The sequence below is a fragment of the Canis aureus genome, chromosome 23 (genome assembly GCF_053574225.1).
Source record: "Canis aureus isolate CA01 chromosome 23, VMU_Caureus_v.1.0, whole genome shotgun sequence".
NCBI lineage: Eukaryota > Metazoa > Chordata > Mammalia > Carnivora > Canidae > Canis > Canis aureus.
In genome coordinates, this window is record NC_135633.1 from 74,832 (window position 1) to 97,209 (window position 22,378).

Below are 22,378 nucleotides of genomic sequence, written 5' to 3' on the forward strand. Positions count from 1 at the left end.
GCAACACTGCTATGCTGCCTCCTTGCCCTTTGGGACACATGTCCTTCTTCAGCTTCAAGGACAGGACACTCTTTTAAGTCCCCCTCCTACTTTCCTGGACATCCTCAATGTCATCTTCACTGATTTCACTTTCTTTGGCAGCAGCTAAGTATGGGCATTCCTTAGAGAGCGTCGCCCTCCTCCAGGAGGGCCTATTCATGAACTCTATCAGGTTTAGGCGAATCCTTCCTGCACTTCCATTTTCAGGCCTGTTTTCCAGTCTGATTTTCAAACTTGGACTTGCCGGTGTTTGCATATCGGAATGAATCTTCCGTCTATAGTGTGAGATTCTGGGGCCAGTCCAGTCTGAGCTCACGATCCAATTCCTGTGCTCCAAGTGGCTCAGCTTCATCTCTCTCCGGTAGCATCATCCCCGCCTCATGCCCTCCTAACCCTACCATCCAGTCAAAGCTGACAGAGCTCTTTGATGTCTTCCCTTTCATAGATTATAAAGTCCTTCACATCCATTAAGTCCTGTCTACCCCAGAATATCTTTAAATACACTCCCCTCTTTCTTCTAGTTTTTTTTTTTTTTTCTTCTAGTTTTTAACTCAGGTCTACTTTCTTCTTTATTCCTGTTGTCTCACTTGTTTTCTGAGCTACTGATTGTAATTCCTTGCTTCCCCACTCAAACACCTACAGTGATTCATTCCCTAATGCTTACAAACCCAAGTCCAGATAGGGTGGACATTGAAGGTTCTGCATACTGCTGCCCAGGCTACTTTCTCTATTGCCTTGGGTCTAACTACCCACTAATTTAACCAGAGCCCATCCAGGTAATTTTGTTACTGCCCGGATCATAACTAGAATGTTTCTGTTTTCATCCTGTGTATTGTCCCACTTAACTGGAATATTTTTTCCTTATTTTCTTTCTATAGAATTTCTACCTATTCCCAATTCAACTAAGATCCCTCCTATTCCATGAGATTTTCTCGTGATGCTCTAAGCCCTCTTAGAGCTCACTCATCTCCTGTAACACTCTTGAACAGCTGTTTTGTGCTGTGCACTAGGGCATTTTACTGTTATTTAGTCTTTCCTGGCCGCCTTCTAACTCTTTTAAAATTATTTTTATTGGAATATAATTCACATACCGTAAAACCCACCCATTTTAAGCATTTTAAAATATATTCACCAAGTTTTGTAACCATCACCACTATCAATTCCAGAATATTTTCATCACCTCCAAAGGAAACATGAATTAATTAGTAGTCATTCTCTGTTTCCCCTCCCCCCCCAGTCTCTGGCAACCACTAACCTTTGCTCTGTTTCTATAGATTTGCCTGTCACTGACATCTTGTGTAAATAGAATCATAAATATGTGGCTTCTTTTATCTGGCTTCCTGTACTTGATGAGGTGCTTCCAAGGTTCATCCATATTGTGGCATGTACCAGAACATCATTCCTTTCGATGGCTTAAATAATGTTTTATTATATAGATATACCACATTTTCTTTATCTGTTCATCAGCTAATAGACATTTGGGTTGTTTCGGCTTTTTGTATACAAGTTTCTGTGTGATCCTATGTTTTCAGTTCCCTTGAGAATATATCTATTAGTAGGCTACTGGGTCTTTTAGTAACTTTACATTTAGCTCTCTGAAGAACTGCCAATATATTTTTCAAGGAGTTACACCGTTTTATATTACCACTAGCAATATTATATGAGGATTGCAATTTCTTCAAATACTCACCAACTCTTGTCACTTTCTTTTTGATTACAGCCATATCCAGTGGCAGTGATGTAGTTTCTCATTGTGGTTTCAGTTTGCATTTCCCTAGTGACTAATGATGCTGGGCATCTTTTCATGTGCTTTTTGGCAATTTATATGTTTTCCTTGGAGAAATATGTGCTCAAATCCTTTGCCACTTTTGAAATTGGGTATTTGTCTTTTTTGGTTGTTGAGTTGTAAGCTTTTTAAAAATACATTAGGATACTAGACTCTTATCAGGTATATGATTCACAAATATTTTCTCCCTATTAATAGGTTGTATTTTCACTTTCTTTATTGGGCCTTTTGAAGCACAAAAGTTTTTAATTTTAATGATGTCCAATTTATGTTTTCTTTGTTTGCTTGTGATTCTGATGTCATTCCTAAGAAACCAGTACCTAATCCAACGTCATGAAGTTTCCACGTATGTTTTCTTCTAAGAGTTTTCTAGTTTGAGCTCTTACTGTTTAGGCCTCTGCTCCATTTAGAACTACTTTTGTGTGTGGTGTGAAGTAAGTATCCAATTTCATTTTCATGTGTCTATCCAGTCTTTCCACCACAATTTATTGAAAAGATTATTCTTTCCCATTGAATTTTTCTGAATCTCTACTGGTTTGCTTTTATTTTTTCCATGAGATAGATTTTTTTATTGAAGTAAAACTGACATACAACATCCTATTAGTGTAGTGGTTCAATATTTTCATACATTGTGAAAATTACTTACCTCAAATTAGTTACCATTAGTCACCATAAAAAGTTATTATAATATTATTGACTATATTCCATAGCCTATGCTATATATTATACCCCCGTGACTTATTTGCTTTATACCTGAAAGTTTATACCTTTTAACCCTCTTCACTGATTTTTCTCCCCCCTCCCCCAACCCCTCCCTGTTTTGGTAACCAAGAGTTTATCTCCTATATTTACGTCTGTTTCCGTTTTGTTTATTCATTCATTTTGTCTTTTAGATTTCACAAATAAGTAAAACCATTTGGTATTTCTTTCTTTGTCTGACTTCTTTCACTTAGCATAATGCCCTCCATGTCCATTCATGTTATCTTAAATGGCAAGATTTCAATATTTTTATAGCTAACTAATAGTTCACTACACACACACACATACACTTCACATCTTGTTCCACTCATCTATTGGTGGATACTTAAGTTGCTTCCATATCGTATCTATTATGTGAACATAGACTGGCATGTATCTCTTTGAATTGGTGTTTTCATTTTCTTTGGATACTCAGAAGTGGTATTGCTGAATTGTATTGTAGTTCTATTTGTTATTTTATTTTATTTTATTTTATTTTATTTTATTTTATTTTTTATTTTATTTTATTTTATTTTATTTTATTTTATTTTATTTTATTTTAAGTAGGCTACATGCCCAGCCTGGAGCCCAATGTGGAACTTGAACTCAAGACCTGAGCCGAGATCAACAGTCAGACACTTAACTGACTGAGCCACCTAGGCTCCCTTGTAGATCTGTTTTGAATTTTTTAGGAACTTCCATACTATTTTCCATAGTAGGTGTACCAATTTAGATTCCCAACAACAGTGTATGAAGATTCCCTTTTTGCCACTCTCACCAACACTTGTTATTTTTTTGTCTTTTTTGAATATAGCCAGTCTGACCTGTGTGAAGTGATATATCATGTGGTTTCCATTTGCATTTCCCTGATAATTAGTGATGTTGAGCATCTTTTTGGGTGCACCTGTATGTATTCTTCAGAAAAATGTCTATTCAAGCCCTCTGCCCATTTTTAAAAATTTTTATTTATTTATTCACAAGAGACACACAGAGAGAAAGAGTGACAGAGAGGCAGAGACACAGGCAGAGGGAGAAGCAGGCTTCATGCAGGAAGCCCGACGTGGGACTCGATCCTGGGACTCCAGGATCACACCCTGGGCCGAAGGCAGATGCTCAACCTCTGAGCCACCCAGGCATCCCTCTGCCCATTTTAAAATTAGATTTCTTAAAACATGAAATTGTGTAAGTTCTTTATATATCTTGGGTATTAACACCCTATTTTTTTTTAAAGATTTTATTTATTTACTCATGAGAGACACACACAGAAAGAGAGAAAGAGAGACAGAGACACAGGCAGAGGGAGAAGCAGGCTCCCTGCGGGACTCGATTCCAGGCCCCCGGGGTCACGCCCTGGGCTGAGCCACCCAGGCTGCCCTTAACACCCTAATTGATAGATGATTTGCAAATATCTTCTCCCATTCTGTAGTTTGCCTGTTTTGTTTTTGGTTTCCTTTGCTGTGGAAAAGTTTTTTTAGTTTAATATAATCCCAGTTGTGTATTTTAGCTTTTGTTGTTTGCCTGAGGAGACTGGTACAAAAAAATATTGCTAAGATTAATGTCAAAGAGCTTCCTGTCTATGTTTTCTTCTAGAAGTTTTATGGTTTTGGGTCTTACATTTAAGTCTTTAAGGCATTTTGAATTTATTTTTGTATACTGTGTAAGATAGTGGTCCAGTTTCATTCTTTTGCATGTAGCTGTCCAGTTTACCCAATTCCATTTATTAAGGATACTGTCTTTTCCCTATTGCATATTCCTGTCCCCTTTATCATGGATTAATTGACATTTAAGTGTGGATTTATTTCTGGGTTCTCTATTCTATTCCATTGATATATGTGTCCGTTTTCATGCCAGTTCTATACTGTTTGATTACTACGGCTTTTAGTAAAGTTTGAAATCAAGGAGTGTGATAACCTCCAGCTCTCTTTTTTCTTTCTCAAGATTGCTTTGGCTGTTTTGGGTTTTCTGTGGTTCCATACAAATTTTAAGATTCTCTGTTCCAGTCCTGTGAAAAATGCTATTGGTATTTTGATGGGGATTGCATTGATTCTGTAGATCACATGGGGTAGTATGACATTTTAAAAATATTAATTCTTCCAAATGGGATTCTCTTTTTTTTCCATTTATCTTTCTGATAGCTCATTATTAGTGCATAGAAATTAAACTGATTTCCATATGTTACATTCATATCCTGTGAATTTACTTATTTCATTTATTAGCTCTAAAGGTTTTGGTGGAGTTTTTAGGGTTTTCTATATCTAGTATCATTTCACCTGCAAATAGTGACAGTTTTACTTCTTCCTTTACAGTGTAGATGCCTTTATTTCTTGCCTAATTTCTGTGGCCAGGACTTCCAATACCATCTTGAAGAAAAGTGGTTAGACTGAGCATTCTTATTTTGGATCCTACAGGAGAAGTATTCATTTTTTTATTGTTCAGTATACTTTAGCTGTGGGTTTGTCATATATGGCCTTTATTATATTGAGCTATGTATCTTCTGTACTAATTTTGTTGAGAATTGCTTATCTTTTAATATGTACGTTTTTAAATCACCTCTGACTCAACTCTAACATTCTGAGAACTTCTCTTATCTTTAGGTGGACCCCTTTGTACTTTACCATATGCCTTACCCACAGTAGGTGCCCGGTGGATATTTTTCTAACATCTCTCTCTCTCTCTCCAACAAGATAGTAAGCTTTAAGAGAAGAGATCTCTACTTGTTTTTGCTTACCAGTAGGCTAAGATCAACAGATATTTTTGGATGAATGAATGAATGATTTCCCAATGATTAATTTGTGTCTTACTTTAAGATTTTGGTTCTCTCTAGTAGCAGAATGCATACTAGGTAAGAGTATTTTGTTTGTTTGTTTACAGTAAATCATTAAGGGAAGAGGTGAGTCAAGGGCAAACATGACTCCAGAGGGATATCTTAAGTTAGCTTTGATTTTGCCACCATATGATCCTACCATATTCATTTTATATTACTTGGTCCTCTTTAGCTCAGAACACACAACCAAGTTTTGAATTAAAGGAAACACCTTTAAGAACTCTAGACTTGGGGAGCTTTGTTGTCTTGATCAGAAAAGCATTAAACTCTTGATCTTAGGGTTGTGAGTCTGAGTTCCATGATGGATGCAGAGATTACTTAAATAAATAAAAATTTAAAAAAAAAAGAATTTTAGACTTAGGAAAATTTCCAGTTTCAACCTTCCCCATCAATGTTTTAGGTTTTATACTAAGAATTTAAAACATATCAAATCTATAAGTGTACTCATGCTAAATCAGTCTGAAGCTACCATTTCTATGTATTGAATCCTTGACTATTTATTCTCTTGTCAAAGTGTAAAATTGGTCTCCTGGCTTGATGTCATTACTTCTTATTGACAAAATTTGACAATGCTTGAAGTGTAGAGCCACATTTTGAATAATGAGAAGGGGGGATATGTATCTTAATAATGTTTTCTGCAGCTCCAAATGATTCAAAAAAAGGGGGGGGGGGTTAGTACCCAATTATAGAGGAATATTGAATTATTCCTTAATTGATTCAATGAAGTACTAAGTTGCAACTAAAAAATAACTTATGAAAATTATATGTCATAGGGAAAATATTTATGTTATAATGTTAAGTATAAGAACAGATTATATTATGTAGTGATCGCAACTCGGTACAACTATGTATTACTGTGACCTGGGGTGATCAGCTATCCTGGTTTGCCTCTGTTTTGGTTTTAGCAGTGAAAGTTCTGCATCTCAGGAAGTCCCTCAACCCCAGATAGACTGGGATGGTCAGTCACCCTATTAGGAACAAATTGACAAAGGGATAGTTGGGGAGAGATCATAGCAATGACTTTCATTCTTCTTTAACAATAGACATTAGTGCTGTCTCATAAGGAGTTACCTGAGGTCAGTAAAAACTAATTGAGATCATAAAAACGAATAAAATAACTAACATAACGCAGTATGCTACTTATACTTGAATAAAAAAATATATATGAAGTAAAAATTTTAAAGACACAATGGTTTTGGAAAGGGATCCTTATATATATATTTCAGAAGTGGAGAAAATAAGACAAAAGTGAGATTTTGTCTTCTTTGAAGGTTTTCTCATTAATTTTTCCCTTCAGGTCTCCCACTGCTCTTGTTCCTTTCTTCTAGTTCAAGGTAGGAGTGCCTGCCTCATATTTTAGCCACATTCTGGAGTGCCAAATGGGAGAAATTTGTTATTCAATTATTAAATTTTCCATGGGAATCTGTGTGTGTAAGAATACACTGGCATAAGTAGTTGATGTCCTGACATCATATAGTTCAAACTCAGATTGGGTTTATGGGAGCTTCCCTCCTGGTCTGACATCACACGAACAGAGAAGCTTGGGCAAACACCGTGTTGGAATCATCAGTTTCGGACAAGAACACAAATATAGTTTTATTCATTTAAAGCTAATTTTGAGGACTTACAAAGTAGAGAAATGTCTCATCTCTTTTTTTGTTCCTGATCATAGGAAATATCTTTTATTGGTGGTCCCTAAGAAAGTAGAAATATCACAAGGAGTACATTTACTTTGATACCTGCCAGAATCAGGCAGCACTTAACATATAGAAAGTGCTCAAATGAAATTGATAGATTATAGCAACATTCTTTCTATGTGGGGTGCTAGTATGTCTGAATATGAACAGGAATTGGGAAGTAAGGTAGCTATTGTCTGAGATTTGGCTTTGTAACTAATTATATTAATTTTCAAGCATGATCTTTTTTTTTTTTTTGAGAATGTCCATAGCACCTAGTGTCTGCATTACGTAATCTAACAGCTAAGTATATGTTAATGATGTGAGTAGTTTTCCCAATGTTGTGAATGTCTAAGTCTTTTTATCCTCAAGGAATAAAACTTGATTCCTGATTCTTTTATATCTCTGTCAACACCTATTTTGTGCTGATCAGAGAGTAGGTGCTTATTAAAACCTATTGAGTTTGTTCAAGTAGTTCACGCAGGCGATTAGGTTATTTCAAACATTATAAGATTTGAATAAGAAGATCTGGGTATGAAAGAAGGCTCTCAAAATTACTAGCTGTGACCATTGACAAATTACTTATTTACAAGTTACTTAACCTCTTTGGATCATTTGTAAAATGTGGATGGATTTTTTTTCTGGATCATGGAAATTACAAATACAACTGCTGATTATGATTTAAGATTTGGGTACTCAATTCTGATTCTTTCTTCTCTTGCCTAAAGGCTGCAAGTAGGTAGGCGGTGCAACCAAGAGCCTAGCGCAGGAGTTAGGAAAAGTTAAGACAGATACAGAAATGTCCATCTATAAGCTGTGCTGTTTTACAAAGAAAGAGTTAAGTATTGGCCACTTAGAGCTTCCCTGATGGGGCGTGGGTGCTCTAAGAATGTATCATGATGTGAGCCCCATAGAAAGATAGATGGGATAGTTCCTTATTGTACCTCATTATTATTATTTTTGTATTATTATTATTTACTTTCCTTGAGACAGTGTGCAAAACAGATTCCACAAAATATGTAGATGTGGAAAGAATTAAAGATAGTTTCAGGGTGGCTTGGAGCCCATATTTATCTTTTTCACCAGGGGTAGAGACGGAACTGCCACTCTGACCACTACTACGAAGCTTTATCCAGGGAAAAGTTTAGTGAGAAATTACAGTCTGCCTTGCTGTAATGTAAATAAGCTGCCCGACTTAGCCTCCTGCAATGGCTGCATCCTCTGCATGAGAGAAAGAGAGCGAGCTAGCGCAAGCGAGCTGTGGTCACTCCATGCAAAGGCCAGAGAGACACATGGAGGAGGCCCACCTGCAGGGGGCCTCAGGAAACAGGGGTGGATATGTCTCTTGAAAGCTGTGAACACTAACGCCTAAGAAAAGGAAACAGAAAGAAAAACGTTACTTAAGGGATGCTGTCGTTTTCTATTGGTGAAGATTCCTGCTCCTGGGGAGGTTCTGCAAAGTTTATTTCCAGTTCCTCTTCTTCTTCTTGGACTGGAATAATTTCAATGTCTTCTTCTTTCTTTGGTTGGGAAGCTATTTCAGTCAGCTCAACCATTTCTTCTGTTGTTTCAATCGGCTGTTCTTTTTTTTCTTCAGCAGCTAACAGAACAACTACATCCTAGAACACAAAATTAAACATGTCTCTTGACCCTTACTAGCGACACATTTGTCAACAAGCTCCATGAATATTTATCAAATACCTCCTGGTTTTTATGCTGTTTATGTGATTTCCTATATGCCTCCAAATATCAGGATTGGTTTCCCAAGGGATCATATCACTTATCAAAGCTCATCTTCAAGGTCAGCAGATATTTGTCACTTTCCCTGGAATGATCACACAGTATTTGGGAAAGAACACTGCAGTAATAGAGGAATTTAGATTCTAGTTTTGATTTGCCTTTATTGGATATAACCTTGGGAAGGTTGTTTTCTCTCTAATCCTGTTTTTCTCATTTGAAAAATGATGGAACTGTGATGTTTCTAAATTTTAATCTAACATTCTCTAGTTCAAAGCAGTTGATAATTGATCTGTCACTGGGATATTCATATCTCCCAATTGTGGAGCCTCTCTGAACCTATTATTTTGGAAGTGGGATTTGATGAAAAGTTGCAGGTGGGTACAGGGAGGGAATACTGAGAAATGAAATGGAAGAACTAGTGCTTTTATCAGCCATCAACCTTCAGCCATCCTGTTTTTACACATTACGTGTGGAATCATGAAATCAAGATGGGTTCATGGAATGAAGTGGAACTCAAGGTTAGTAAGTGCACATGGTATAAGGCTGTATCTTCTGTTTAACCCTTAGAATTATTTTAAATTTCAAGATGCTTTTGCCTCATTATTGGCATTTTCTGCTTTCCAGAGATCTGCCAAGACCATTTTTTTATGAAGCTCCTAGGCTCAAAATTACATCAGATTACATTCTCCATAAATGATTTTTTTGTTGACGTGATTTCTCAGAGAGGGTTAGTGGATGGGGTGGCTACTACTTACAGATTTAGGTTTAGAGCACAGTTTTTTCCATTCATTCTCAACAATGCCAGCTGTCACAAGTTTCTGGAAAAAGGTAAAGATCACCATCACAGCAAAAACGCCCTGGAGAACAACAGAAAAAGTGAGGGCAGAAATGTAGAAATGGTTTAAAGAATATGGTTGGTGCTCAGTCAATGATTTTTGGCCAAAATTAAATGATTAAGAGGTCAGTTATTTAGAAGATAAGTTCTTTAGGTGAGTAATGACCAACAGTAAGAACTACTAGTATCTCTATAACCCTAACCCTTAGCACAACAACTGGCACACCACAAATGGCTGATGCATGCTGCTAATAGAAAATAAGGCAGCAGTAATTAGTTGAAGAATCAATTCTACATAGGACAAATTAATCGCTGGATCCCGAATTAAGTTGTGGTGGTTTGATATCACAACCAAGGAAACCTGTCTATACTTTTCCCCTTCAGACTCTATATTAAGAACTCACTGAGGCCAAAGATGTTCATAATAACTTAAGTGCTTCTTCAATGTTCATCATATTCATATTAATAAATATTAACAAGTAATAATAATTAATGTAAAAGCAAACACATAGCACTTTCTGTGTACCAGTTCTAAGTGTTTTACATACATTGACTTATCTCAAAACAGCCCTATGAGATAAGGACTATTAGCTTCCCCGTTTTACAGCTGAAGAAACTGAGGCAGAATATGGTTAAAATTCTTGTCCAAAGCCATATAGGCAGTAAGTAGAAGGTGTAGACAATCTTAACCCAGAGTTGACACTCATAATAAAAATGTCAAACTTATTCCCTGAGAAGAAACCTAATTTCAAACTTACCAAGAAAACAGATCGTATGCTGCCACAATATTGTATAGATAAAGAGTTTTTCTCAGAGGGGTTAGCTGGGTCACAGTTGTGTATGTCAACATATGGCATGGGAGCTTTAATAAGATTCAAATTCTCCATTTTAAAAAAATGGGAAATGGTAATATTAAATATGTCCATGATCAAAAAAATTATTCCAGAAATAGCAGCAAAGAGGCTCAATGAGTTCATTATCATTTTTCCTTTGACCTGAAATGGAGACAAAGACTTGTTAACAGGGTTTGATTTCATTTGGAGAAATTTAGCTAGGAAAGAATTCCAGATCCCATTGCTCTAACTTGCAAAGACACTGCACCAATCTCATACTAAACCACACTTCTCTCAGTGGTTTTAGTGTCCTTGTTACTATAAAGTGACAAGCTTTATCTCTAATTCCCATTCCTTCCTCGATCTTCCCCATCTCACTTTTCCCCATCACATCCAAACAGTTTATCAAGAGAAAATTCTAAGAGTCATCCTAAATTCTTCTGTTTTGTACCCTTGAACTTCCTTTCACTGCCACTGCCACCACCCTGGTAGGCATGCAGTGAATATTGGTTGAGTAAATGAAGATAAAGAGTATTCAGATTATATCTGTCTGCAGAGAAAGGTAGAGGGAAGACAAGGAAGGAAGTTCTTCCATTGCAATGAAGTGAGAGGGTACTGTGACCGTAGGGAGGAAGGAGGAGATCGAACTTCTGAGTCTACGATTAAGTGGAAACGGTGCCAAGACCACCATCACCTGCTCCCTATTGACATAGGCTGTAATCAGCCTCAGTCTACCATCTTTCAAAATACCATTAGGACTGATGTCTCTGTAAGCATAGGTAAAGGATGTCAGAGTGAGTGTTCTACTTGCAGGGATGATAAAAGGTCGAAACAAAAATATAGGTGACAAGTACCTAATGGTATAGGATTGTTGATGATTATTTTAAGACATAGATAGTTCATCCCTGGCTGTAAGACCTACAGATGGCAGCTCAGTTGGACTGGCTATATCTGGAGAATAAAACAACTTGTTTTTTACTCCCCAGAACTGAGTTTGTCAGACCACCTCTAGAGAGGAGCCATTTATATCCACTTAGTCCCTCACTGACTTTGGAAGTGACACAAATTAGTAATTGCTTATTAGTAAGTATAAAAAACTTGGGGGAGGAACCTGCTGGTAAGCTCATGACTGGGGTGTTAATGGGTTGTGGGCATTATCAAATAAGACCCTCTGAAGCTCCTTAAAGCCTCCGGAGCACTTTCATGTATATTACCCCATTTCGTCATCACAACAATATAGTGCCATTATTTTATAAAGGTACATAGAGGTAAACTGACTTGCTCAAAGTTAACAAGGCTTGGGTTAATCACATTATTGGTTAGAGTTTTCTCAAATGGTGGTCTAAGAGAAATAACAAAGCTCTCTAAGAGGCCTATTAGTTTCATACAACATTTAACATTCATAAGACTATAAGCATGTTGCTCTTCATGGATCTGCCTTTAATTCTTTTTCCATGGACATAATTCCGATGGGTCTCATTTCTAAGTTTATCATGAATAACATCACAACAGCTTTGTAGAGAATCTTTTGCTTTTGGGGATTAAGAGATAACTCAGTGCTACTATGATCTCAAAGGTCTTTAAGGGTTTGTTTTCAATTGAGAAAGTAGATATTTCTCTGATGTGTGGGAAAGAAGGATATATGATTACTTGCCAAACTCTTCCTGGGGTTTTTGTCCGCTGCTGCCAGGAGTGATCCAGAAATGATGAACTGTGAAAAGAGAAGTAGTGGTGGAGAAGGCATGGGAGACATAGGAGAAGAGGCAGAGAGGGAGATCACTTTTAACATTCAGAACATTCAGAACTGGTTGTAAAAAAAGCTATCAACATTTCCAGCCACTTTCACTAAACTGTCCAGTCATTTTTATAGTATCCATTCCTTTTAAAGAAGTCATATTTCTCTTTTATTCATGCTCAACTATATTCAGTCTATGCCTTTTATTCAACTAACTGGGGAGCTGTGACTAGGAATATAGTTAACACCAGAGGCAGAATTCATGTTTTCAGGTCAATGAATACTAACAACTATGATTTTGAAACTTTTATTTTCAGTTTTTCTTTTTTAAATTTGTGGAATTTCTCTTTGGAGTTCACAGTCATTTAAATGACTTTGATGCCAGTGAAGAATGAATCAACGTGGAACGAACTATTTGGAGCTCCACTAATATGTTGCCTGCTATGGGAAGTGATAGTGATTATTTCTCATCCTCCTTGTCTACTATATAGGCCATAAAATGGAGGAAACTCTTGTTCTAATTCATCTTCTTTTGCTCTGAAATTTTCAATCCTGGAGGCATCTTTGTAGTAGCAGCTATGGAAGTATAATGATTGTATAAACACGGCTGCCCCATACCACACCCAGACAAGGTTACAAGTTTGGAAAACATGTACATGGAGCAGCGATGAGGATTGCTGCTCTGCCGATGAGCCGGTAGAGATTCATTTGGGATGGGATTGATTTTACCTCCTGTGACAATAGCTAAGCAGAATTATAGGAGGAAATGGGATGCTCCTGTGCCTTCCTGCTTTCTGAAACACCACGCTGTATAGTCCAAATGTTCAGTGCCTCCATATTGACTTTGGAGAGGCCTTGCTTTGAACAATCTTCCTTCCCTATGTAGACCCAGGGAGGCCATCACTCTCTAAATTCACATAAAGCATAACCACTGACTCTCAATGGAATTTATCCTCAATTTAGTCAACCTCTCTTTCCACTAAATTACTTTAAATTTGTAACCTTTTTCCCAGGTATATGCCTTCCTCAACACAGAAATAATCTGGCATATTACTGAGGAGCTTTGAAATCTTCTTGTCTGCATCACTCGTCAAATGGTTGTTAGCTTTTACTTACCATAATGCCTCCCCAGAGAGGGTACCACATAGTTATACAGATGGGCGCATAGACATCCGTGTGAATCATCAGGAGGCTGCCTAGGGCAATGTGGAAGAGCCCATTCATAATCTGGACAGCCTGAAGAGAGAATGGGAGCACTGATGAACTGAAGTTATCATCAAGCCAGAAAGCAAAGGTAAGGATGGAAGCCCTGGCTCTTGACTTGGGGCTGTGTAAAATGCCTAAAGGAAGTGACAAACGAGACCTTTGTCTTGTTCAGATCCATTTTCCCCACCACCTGGGACATTTCCAGTACAGATATATCTGGGATGCTGCTAACAAACTGGGATGGGAGACCCCTAAATATGAAAACACAAAATTAAAAGGAGACAGAAGATCACTGTGGTCACTTCTTTGCACATCCTTGATCTGGGGTTGGATCAAATACCTTCTAGTTGAATTGCATTCTGTACCTGGTTAACAGCATCTGCTTCTGTAGGCCAGAGAGTCTCTAGGATACAGAATGGAGTGTAGTAGACTTACCCCCAGTGTCTTAGATTCCCTCATGAAGAAGTTTTGTGTAGGGCCCACCACTGAAGGCATCCTTTTGGGAATTATTTTTTGAACAGGATACATGGCAGTAGGGCTTTTCATAGGATCTACCGGGAGAGTTCCACTCATTGAATTTCTGGGTGTTGTCATCTCACCCTCTGAACTCCTAAATATAAAACAAATAATAAAATTAGGGGCGTAGAGAGAGAGAGAGAGAGAAGGATTTTCAGCAGTCTGTTATCTCATGCATCTGAATACTTTTCTCCATATTCTCTCCATGAATGTCATTGAGGGTAGACATGGCCTCTTCCTAGTGCTTCTGGGTCAGAGGCAAAGCGTACTGCTGTGTTCCGAGACAAGAACTGAAGGGGGCATCTCAGGCAAGGACCTCTGAGCCCAGGGATCCCTGTCAGGATTCTTGACAACAATGCTTGGGGCAAACTTTATCATTGCAGAGAATACCATGCTCGCCTGTCTGCATGTCCTGTTTGTATCTCATTCCTGGATACTTTTCTTATGCTTTCATATTGGAAAATGTATTTTGTTATTGATGTGTCCTAGTCCTTTTGCTTATTTGCTTTTGTACATTGTGATGGGCCAGAGGCATTGTGAAGGAGTACGGTGAGGACTGCCCTTAGAGTCAACAGGAGCTGATTCTAGTCTTCCTCAACCACCAACTTTGCAACCTCAAGTAAATCACTTTAAGGAGGCTAAAGTTATATGTAAGACTGTGGTCTCCTGAAATGGGTTGCCTAGGTTTAAATGATGAATATTCTTTTTTAAAAAATATTTTATGTATTTGACAGAAAGAGAGAGAGCGAGCCAGCCAGAGAGAAAAAGCAGGGGGAACAGCAGAGGGAGAGGGAGAAGCAGGCTCCTCCCTGAGCAGAAATCATGATTATTCTATTTGTTGCAAAACTACAGGCAAGTTCTTTAAATTCTGTGAGCCTCAAGTTTTTCAATAGTAAAATGGGAATAATCATTCTTGTCTTAAAATATAGGGTTTTGTAAGGCTTAAATGGGCTGATTGGTCTGTGCATGACTTGTGTCTTTTCATTCAGGTGTAGCTCAAATGTCAGCATCTCAGAAAAGCTTTGCCCAAATCCTCAGTCCACAGTGGTCCTCTTTCATAGCACCCCAGTTTTTTGTTTCATGGCATTTACCACTATGGGGAATTACCTTGATTATTTGCTTGTTTATTGGCAGTCTCTCCCCACTAGAATATGAATTCCATCAAAGAAGAGATCTTGTCTCTCTTGTTCAGTATCTAAATTATGCCTGGATTGAGTAGTTTCTTAATACTGCTGAGGAAACAAATGTATGCCAGGGACCCATGTCTGAATAAATTTTACCTGTTTTTGTTGCTATTCTAGTTCTTAGTATTATTGCTTTTATGGTCATTAGTTTCTGTTGTTCCCGTTGGAAAAAATAAGACCAGTACCCCTGCCACAGACACGTTATGAGAAGTAAGCTCACATATGAAAGTACGTTGTACACGGGAAGTGCTGTCTGTTCTTAGAATTCGTGACTTACTCATTTCTGAAGTTAGACAGTGATTATTACCAAGACCCTTTCCAGATCTCATGTTTTAAGACTGCTCAACTTTCTTCATCTTGTGCTTCCTTTTGGCATTTGTTTATGTCCATTGCTTACACAAATTGTACTGGGCTTTTTCTGGGCCCTGGAAATCTCTCTTCAGGGATGCACCTTTGGTCTTGTCTTGGTCAGCTGTAAATCACTGAAGGGACCTTGGAGACCAGGATTGTCCATCCAGCTTGCTGATCCGACTGAAGTCACAGCCAACGGGGCACCTGCAGGTGTGTTGTGGGACAGGTGCTAGGGAGTCCAGGCCTCATGTTTGCACTCACTTTATAGTTACAAAGAGATTTCACATCTGGGGTTCATTGAAGCCTCACAGAGAGGACAAGGGATGAATTGCTCCTTCTGTTATGTAGAAAAGGTGACAGGAGCACAGAATACTTAAGTCACTTGATCCCAGTTACATGACTTCCAGAGATTGAAAGTGAGGCCTTGAACCTACCCAGTGAGGTATCTGTGGCTGCTTTGGCCCTTGTGCACAACAGGGGTTCCGCCTGTCACTTATGAACCTCTCCCCTCTTCAGATGGATGTTGTTTGGATGTCTTGAAATCAATTGAAAACACAGTAGTTGTTCAGGACCTGGGCTGAAGGGAGAGAAGAGGCCTTGACTGGGTCCTTTGCACTTGATTTTGCTCCACTTCTCAATTTTCAGGTGTCATGTGGTCTTAGAGGTTTTGGTGCTTTGCACCACAGACCAACCAGAGAGATCACTGATGAAAATGAATATATTAATATAGCCCATCAAGGACTTTACAGACATTCTTGTCACCAGGAAGAATTTTTGGAGCTGGTGAGAGAACCTCAGAAACCATTCTGTTCATTTCACAAATGAAGAAGCTGCAGCCCAGGCATGGGCTGTGGTCATTACAGACCTTGCATTTGGTGACAGCCGAACCAGAGGGCTGTCACCACGACTCTGAGGCTGGCTCTGAGGCTGGCGCTTTTTCTCCTGCCTCACAGCCAGACCACGTAGTTTGTTTCCTGAGCACCCCTTACACGCCTGGGATGCTGTGTATCAATGCCAAGCCACCCAGCGCCTACCTTGCTAAATAGGCATTCTGTGTGGAGATGTGGAAGTGCAGGCCCAGAGGGGTTGACTTTTCCCATCAGTAGGAAGAGAATGAACTGACGTCCCCACACTGCTCTCCAGAGGGCTCTTTTTAGTGAGGACAACTTAAAGAGCAAGGGTCATCAATTCTTTGGACAGAAAGAGATGAATGGACCAGCGTTGTTTTAATTTCTCATTTTTCAACTGAGGTTATGTCTGTATTGTTGGTGAGATAAACCTCCTACATAAGCACCTTCTACTGGGGCCGCATCTGCAATGGCTAGTGGCAGTAATGACCACTGGGGAGAAATATTTTATTTTTCTATTAAAATGGGTGTCTCACTCTGGCAACTCTATTTCAACGAAGCCTTCAACACACATTACTGTAAAATAGTCGTTTATGAACATAAACATACCCGTTTCTGTATGCTACTTCATTTTGTGTGGAAATAATTTCTCATATATATATTTATATATATTATGCCAGGGCATTGTAGAGTATGTAATGAAATTTTTGTTGTATGGAAATATGTAAAATTAGGCCACAAACTCCTAAGGATATCATAGATTCCTGTCACTTTGCCTTACCATTGGTTTTGAATTGTTCACAATGACTTAAACAGTGCCCCCCCCCCCCCCCACAGTTATGCTCAAAGCCTAGTTAGTTCATTAGCAGGGGTCACTGGGCATATTGGTCAAAATATGATCACAGTAGGATTCTGTTCTCGCCTAACTATATTACCATCAGGGCTTGATTGATCAGACACTGCCCATTTTTGCAGCGACTTCTGCAAATCCTTTTTGGTTTTCAAAAGGCAACACTGCTTCTATGTGCATCCACCACAGAGAACTTCACAGCCTTTATGGTTTTTGGTTCAAATAATGACTTTTAGGTCCAGTAATTACATCATTTAATGAGAAGTTCAAAGCTGCCTAGCTTTTGTCACCTCAACTTCCTCCTTTGCCACTCAAAATAGTTCTGCATTTTTATCTTTTCTGGCCTCCTGCACTTCTCTCTGAGGAAGGATGTTCTCACTTCCTTTCCCTCTTGCCTGTACTCCGCAGCCCATCTCCTTCCACTAGGATGTCAGTCCTTCAGAGAAAGTCGCTCTCGTACCTGCAGTGTTTGTTTGAGGTGCCGTGTCACAGAAGGTGCCAGTCCTGGCTCTGCTGCTTGCCACTTCTGTCATCGCATTCACAGCACCGTCTGAGCACATATATCGCTCGAGATGACTTGCAATTTGCAATGTACTAAACACTCAAAGAATAACTGCTCTTACTGGGCCTTTTTATGACGTAGCAGTGCTGCGGCGTCCCCAGTCCCAAAGCCCCGTCCTTCGGGGTAGCAGTGCCCGCAGCCACTCCAACCTCCCCTCCCTCCAAGCTGTCATTCCACTGTTCCTCCTCTTCCCACCCACCCACTCACCTCCACTTCGCTGCCACTTGCTGCCAGAGCCACTCAGCTGAGGCTCCTCTGCCCAAGGACTGTGCTGCAGCGTCGTGTGGTCTGTCCTCAGGCATGACTGCTCAGATTGCTTGGTTTCTGTTCCCCAGCCACCCATGCTTAAAAGTGGGAGCCATGCTTCTGTCCATGTTTCTGTCCACCTCCAGGTTCAGTCAGGGGCTAAGTCATGCCGCCTTTTCCTCTGTAAAGGATCTTATCTTGCATGTGGACCATTTTCTACTCCCAGTGTCACCCCATTAGTTTGATTCTTGTTTCCTCTCTTGATTTAGGCATAAAAAAATCTTACTCTTCTGCCTTCGGTCTTTCTCTTGTCTAATTCATCCTCCACAGGGCCGCTAGATTGGGCCTAGATTAAGTCCTGAGCTTGAACTCTTCATCTGGGCCGTCATCGCCTCCTGGCCCAGTGGTGCAGCTGGACATCCCTTCTGAGGCTGCACCCCACCACTCCCTGCCAGAGCCACTGGTCTAGACACATCTCCTTCGTTCTTCTTGGAGCCCTGTCCACATTGAAGTGCTCCCCTCCTGCCCCCTTCATGGCTGGACTCCGTATTAGATGCTCATATCACCTGAGACTGTCTGGCATTGACCTTCTCAAAGGACCCAGCTCTCTGTGTTCTTTCCTTGTCCCAACCATTTTCTTTCTCATGTAATAGCCCCTCTAATGAGCTATACATTTCTTAAGCGATGTCCTGCTAGGCTTACATACAGAACCTGTTTTTTACATGTATTATGAGCTCAAAAAATGCTAAGCTAAGCTTCTTCCTCAGCGAACACTTACACATAAATGCTTGGGATTTTGGACCAAAAGGTGATTGTTTCATCTCACTTGATAATCAGTGAGATCAAGCCATTTTGTGGGAAACATTATAAACTGGTTTTAGGAAACAAGTATGACATGGGTAAAACACATCTTTGAGGCCCTTCCTTAAATCTTCCTCGTCTGCAGTGCCCACTCTCACTGTAAGCTTCTGTGATAGATTTGAGACAGGGTTTTGTGTTCAGTTTCATGCCCGCTGCCCCCGCCCCCCCCCCAAATCCCCTCCAGAAAATGTTAGCCTGTGATGTTTAACAACATCTTGGGGTACTCACATTTAGCAGGATATCTTTGGAGACAAAAGTATTCAAAGCAAGGGAAGTCGAAATATTTTCACGATAGCCATGGCTGCTTATTTTCCTCTTTAGAACCAGGTGGTTCTAAGAGCTTTAGGATTACACCTCCTTAAATCTTCTACAAAGCAGTGGGTAATACCATTGCTTGCATCTTATAAGTAAGCAAGCTGAGGGATGTGGGGTTTGGTAACTTGCCTGTAGGCTTGCAGGTGGTGGAGCTCCGGTTTGAGCCCAGCAGCTTGGTGACCATGCTCTAGTCTACGCGCTGCAATCTGCTGCTTTTGTAGAATGGCTCCTAGTTCACTGGCCAGGTCCTCTCTTGAGAGAGGGAGTGGTTCAGGGAGTAGGTGGGCAGCAAGCCTTGATACCCCTCCTCAAATTGTGACAATATCAGCAAACCTGACCACGGAAACCCTTGAGTGAAAGTCGAGAATCTCTAGTCTCCAAAACTATCCAATGCTTTACCCATCGCTTCCTTTGACTACCTTCAACAAAGCAAACTGGCTCCTTACCTGAGCGTCTGTGGCCTTAGGGCGAGTGGCTGATTCAGTTGTTCGCTGCTGAGTTCACTTCCAGTGCTAGTGAACACAGGGGTGAGTGACATAGGCAGGTCTGGGGCCTCTCATAGATACCAGGTGACAGGAAATCAGTGGCTTCTGCTACCTTGGCCTTTGCCCCAATCACTTTGGTTTAATGCACACTTACCAGAGCCAAAGGATATACAAAAAAGTTTCAGCCTTACCAGGAGGTTTCACTTCTTGAAAAAGACCCCAGGGGACTGCCTGGCGTACTTTACGCTACCTTAATTAGAAGATTTTGCAGCCCCCACCCTGTAAGCAGGTGTGGATGGTGGGTCCCCAAGGGCAAGAAGGGCTCTAGAAATTCTCTAAAGATGGGCTGTTAGGACTTTTACCTTTTTACTTCACTTTTAGGAGTGACTATGTGGGAAGAAGCCAGCCAAGCAGAGAGATTCAGGAATCATTGAGCCCGGTCGTTGGGGAGTGTTGTAGGTATTCTTCTCCATATATTGTCCACAATTACCTGCATATAGGGTTCTAGTGGGACCATGTATGTCTTGTATAGGATTTGCTAGAAATGGCCTACTCATAAACTTTGATGCTGTAGAATACATCCCCAGAAGCTTGAGGCAAGAGTTTCATGTTTTGGGATACAAACTGAAGTAGCTCTTTTACCTACAACCCACCTTTTTCTTCCATCTGTCTCATTCCCTTGTATCCCCTCTCTTTTCAGTCTGGCCTGGAGCTGTGCTACGGCTACATCAAGGGAGGGAATGGAGGAAGCCAGTGGCCAGGAGAGTGTAACATTTGGGAAAGGAATCAAAGAAAGTTTTGCCCAAAGATACTGTTTCCCTGTCCCCACCATATATAGCTTTTATGTTCATATGTTGGATTTTTCATTGCTTTTTAATTTCCTTGTCCATTGCTTTATTTTGATTAGAGACCCAGGGCTGTAATTAGGTAGTCGTTTGCCTAATCTAAAAGGCTGAAATATGTCAGCTCTCCTGCCAAGTTTGAGGTTAATTCCTATCTTCCTTCCATCTCTCTCCCCTCCTTTTGTCCCTCCCTCCCCACCTGTGTCTCTCCCTGCCTCCCGCCTTTCCTCTCTATTTCTCCTTCTTCCTCTCTCTAAGGCAGTTTGGATCGGGGGTTAGAACTGCTGAGTAGGAGTGGTTCTAGAGTGGCTGATGTTGGTGCAACATGAGAACAAATGCCATCTCCCCACCATTGGGATGGTTTATCCGTGGAACAGGCTACCATTTGAATAGAGAACTTGCTTTCATCAAGTAAACAGGAGCAAAAGGCATGCAGTCCCCTCTCATAAATCTCCTACAGAGAAGAGGGAAACCATAAGCTTCTGGGTGTAGGTCTGAAGATCAGCTGGAATGCTTGAACGGCTGGTGACAGGGATTCTGAGCCGTGAAGCCTGAGGTTGGAGTCTGGGGTGGTGGGTGAGCCCTGGGATGAGCCTTCATTTGAGTGGGCATCGAAACAGGGTCAGAACATGGCAAACGCGTGGCATCAGTGGGGTTCCGACTGGGCGCACATAGCCTGAGTTTTCGTATCCTTTTCTCTGCATAGACCCTGTTTTCCCAGGTCTGTCTTAGGGCGTTTGCTACTGTGATTTGTGTGGCTGGTGAGATCAGTTAGGCGGCTGTTGTGTGATTCCTCATGAATAAACTTGAATTTGAATTTATATAAACAAACTTTCACTTTGTCTTTGCTTGTTTGGATTGATTGACTTTTCAGTGCTTGAGTGTATTGAAATCCCCACTAAGGCTTGGATTCGGTAGTACTTCCTGTGTTCCATAATTTTTTTTTCCTCTGTAATGTTTGAGGATATGAGTTCAAACATATACACATTTAAAATCTTCCCTCTGAATTAAACCTCTAGTGGCCCCCTTCCTTCCAAAACATCTCTTTCTTAAAGTCTACACAAAAGTTTATTAACTAAACTTTAGTTCATATTTGCCTTCCTTTCATTTTTCACTCCCCTCACCTCCTAACACTTTTTTTTTTTTTTTTTTTTTTTTTTATCCCCTGGTCTTTGGAACATTTTGCCTCTCCTATGGAAACTACATTCTACATCACAATTTCTTGTGTCTTTGCCTTACTCAGCCATTGTTGTATTTGTCCCGTGGAAACTTTAAAGTGGGGCTGGTTTTTCTGATTGCTATGAGAGACAGTGATTCTGCTTTGGTTCTTCCTCCCATCCAGATATATGAGGCACCGCTCAGGAAGGCATTGGCACTCTGAATTATCCAGCGTTGCAGGGTTTTGGCTCCAGAGAATTGGCAAGGGAGATGTGGGGTCCCTCAAAGGTGAAACTAAAGATCTTATTGCAAATAGAACTTGATTATATTTTGAAAAATCTCGGGGTTGTATTCGTAAATTTACAAAGGAAAATGTAAATTCAACTGCATAAGAGCTTTGTAGTTCATGAGGTTTTCCTTCTGTTCTGATGGACTACTTTATATTTTTAACAGGCAAATAACACGAGTGGAGCACTTACTTATATGTCAAGCTCTGTCCATATAGCACCTGTATTGGTTCCATTTTATAACTCTGGGGACTAATGGCCAGAAAATGAGGGAAAGTGGCCCAAAGTCACATACATGATAAAATGTGATCTTTAGAAAGAAAGAAAACCTCAAATATAAATAAAAAAAAAAACCCTACCATTTACCATGTGATCTTTATGTTCCAAGCATTGATTAAATTAGTTCACATTTCATTTAAGGCTCATGGTAAACCCATTAGGTAGGTATTATGATTGTGTTT

General features: G+C 39.9%; 1 protein-coding gene across 3 annotated transcripts; it reads right to left on the minus strand.

The window, feature by feature from the left end:
* Positions 1–6,957: 6,957 nt before the first annotated feature.
* Positions 6,958–19,762, minus strand: LOC144294467 (B-lymphocyte antigen CD20). 3 transcript variants are annotated; one of them, XM_077866106.1, is made up of 7 exons: positions 19,592–19,762; positions 13,848–14,022; positions 13,323–13,442; positions 12,126–12,182; positions 10,397–10,633; positions 9,559–9,660; positions 6,958–8,682 (listed from the first exon to the last, which is right to left on the minus strand). In XM_077866106.1, the coding sequence occupies exons 1-7, from the start codon at positions 19,681–19,683 to the stop codon at positions 8,464–8,466; spliced, it is 1,002 nt and encodes a 333-aa protein (XP_077722232.1). In that variant the 5' UTR covers positions 19,684–19,762; the 3' UTR covers positions 6,958–8,463. The 3 variants fall into 3 exon arrangements, with proteins under 3 accessions (XP_077722232.1, XP_077722233.1, XP_077722231.1); XM_077866107.1 differs by lacking the exon at positions 19,592–19,762 and adding an exon at positions 19,275–19,554; XM_077866105.1 differs by lacking the exon at positions 19,592–19,762 and adding an exon at positions 17,931–18,039.
* Positions 19,763–22,378: the final 2,616 nt, after the last annotated feature.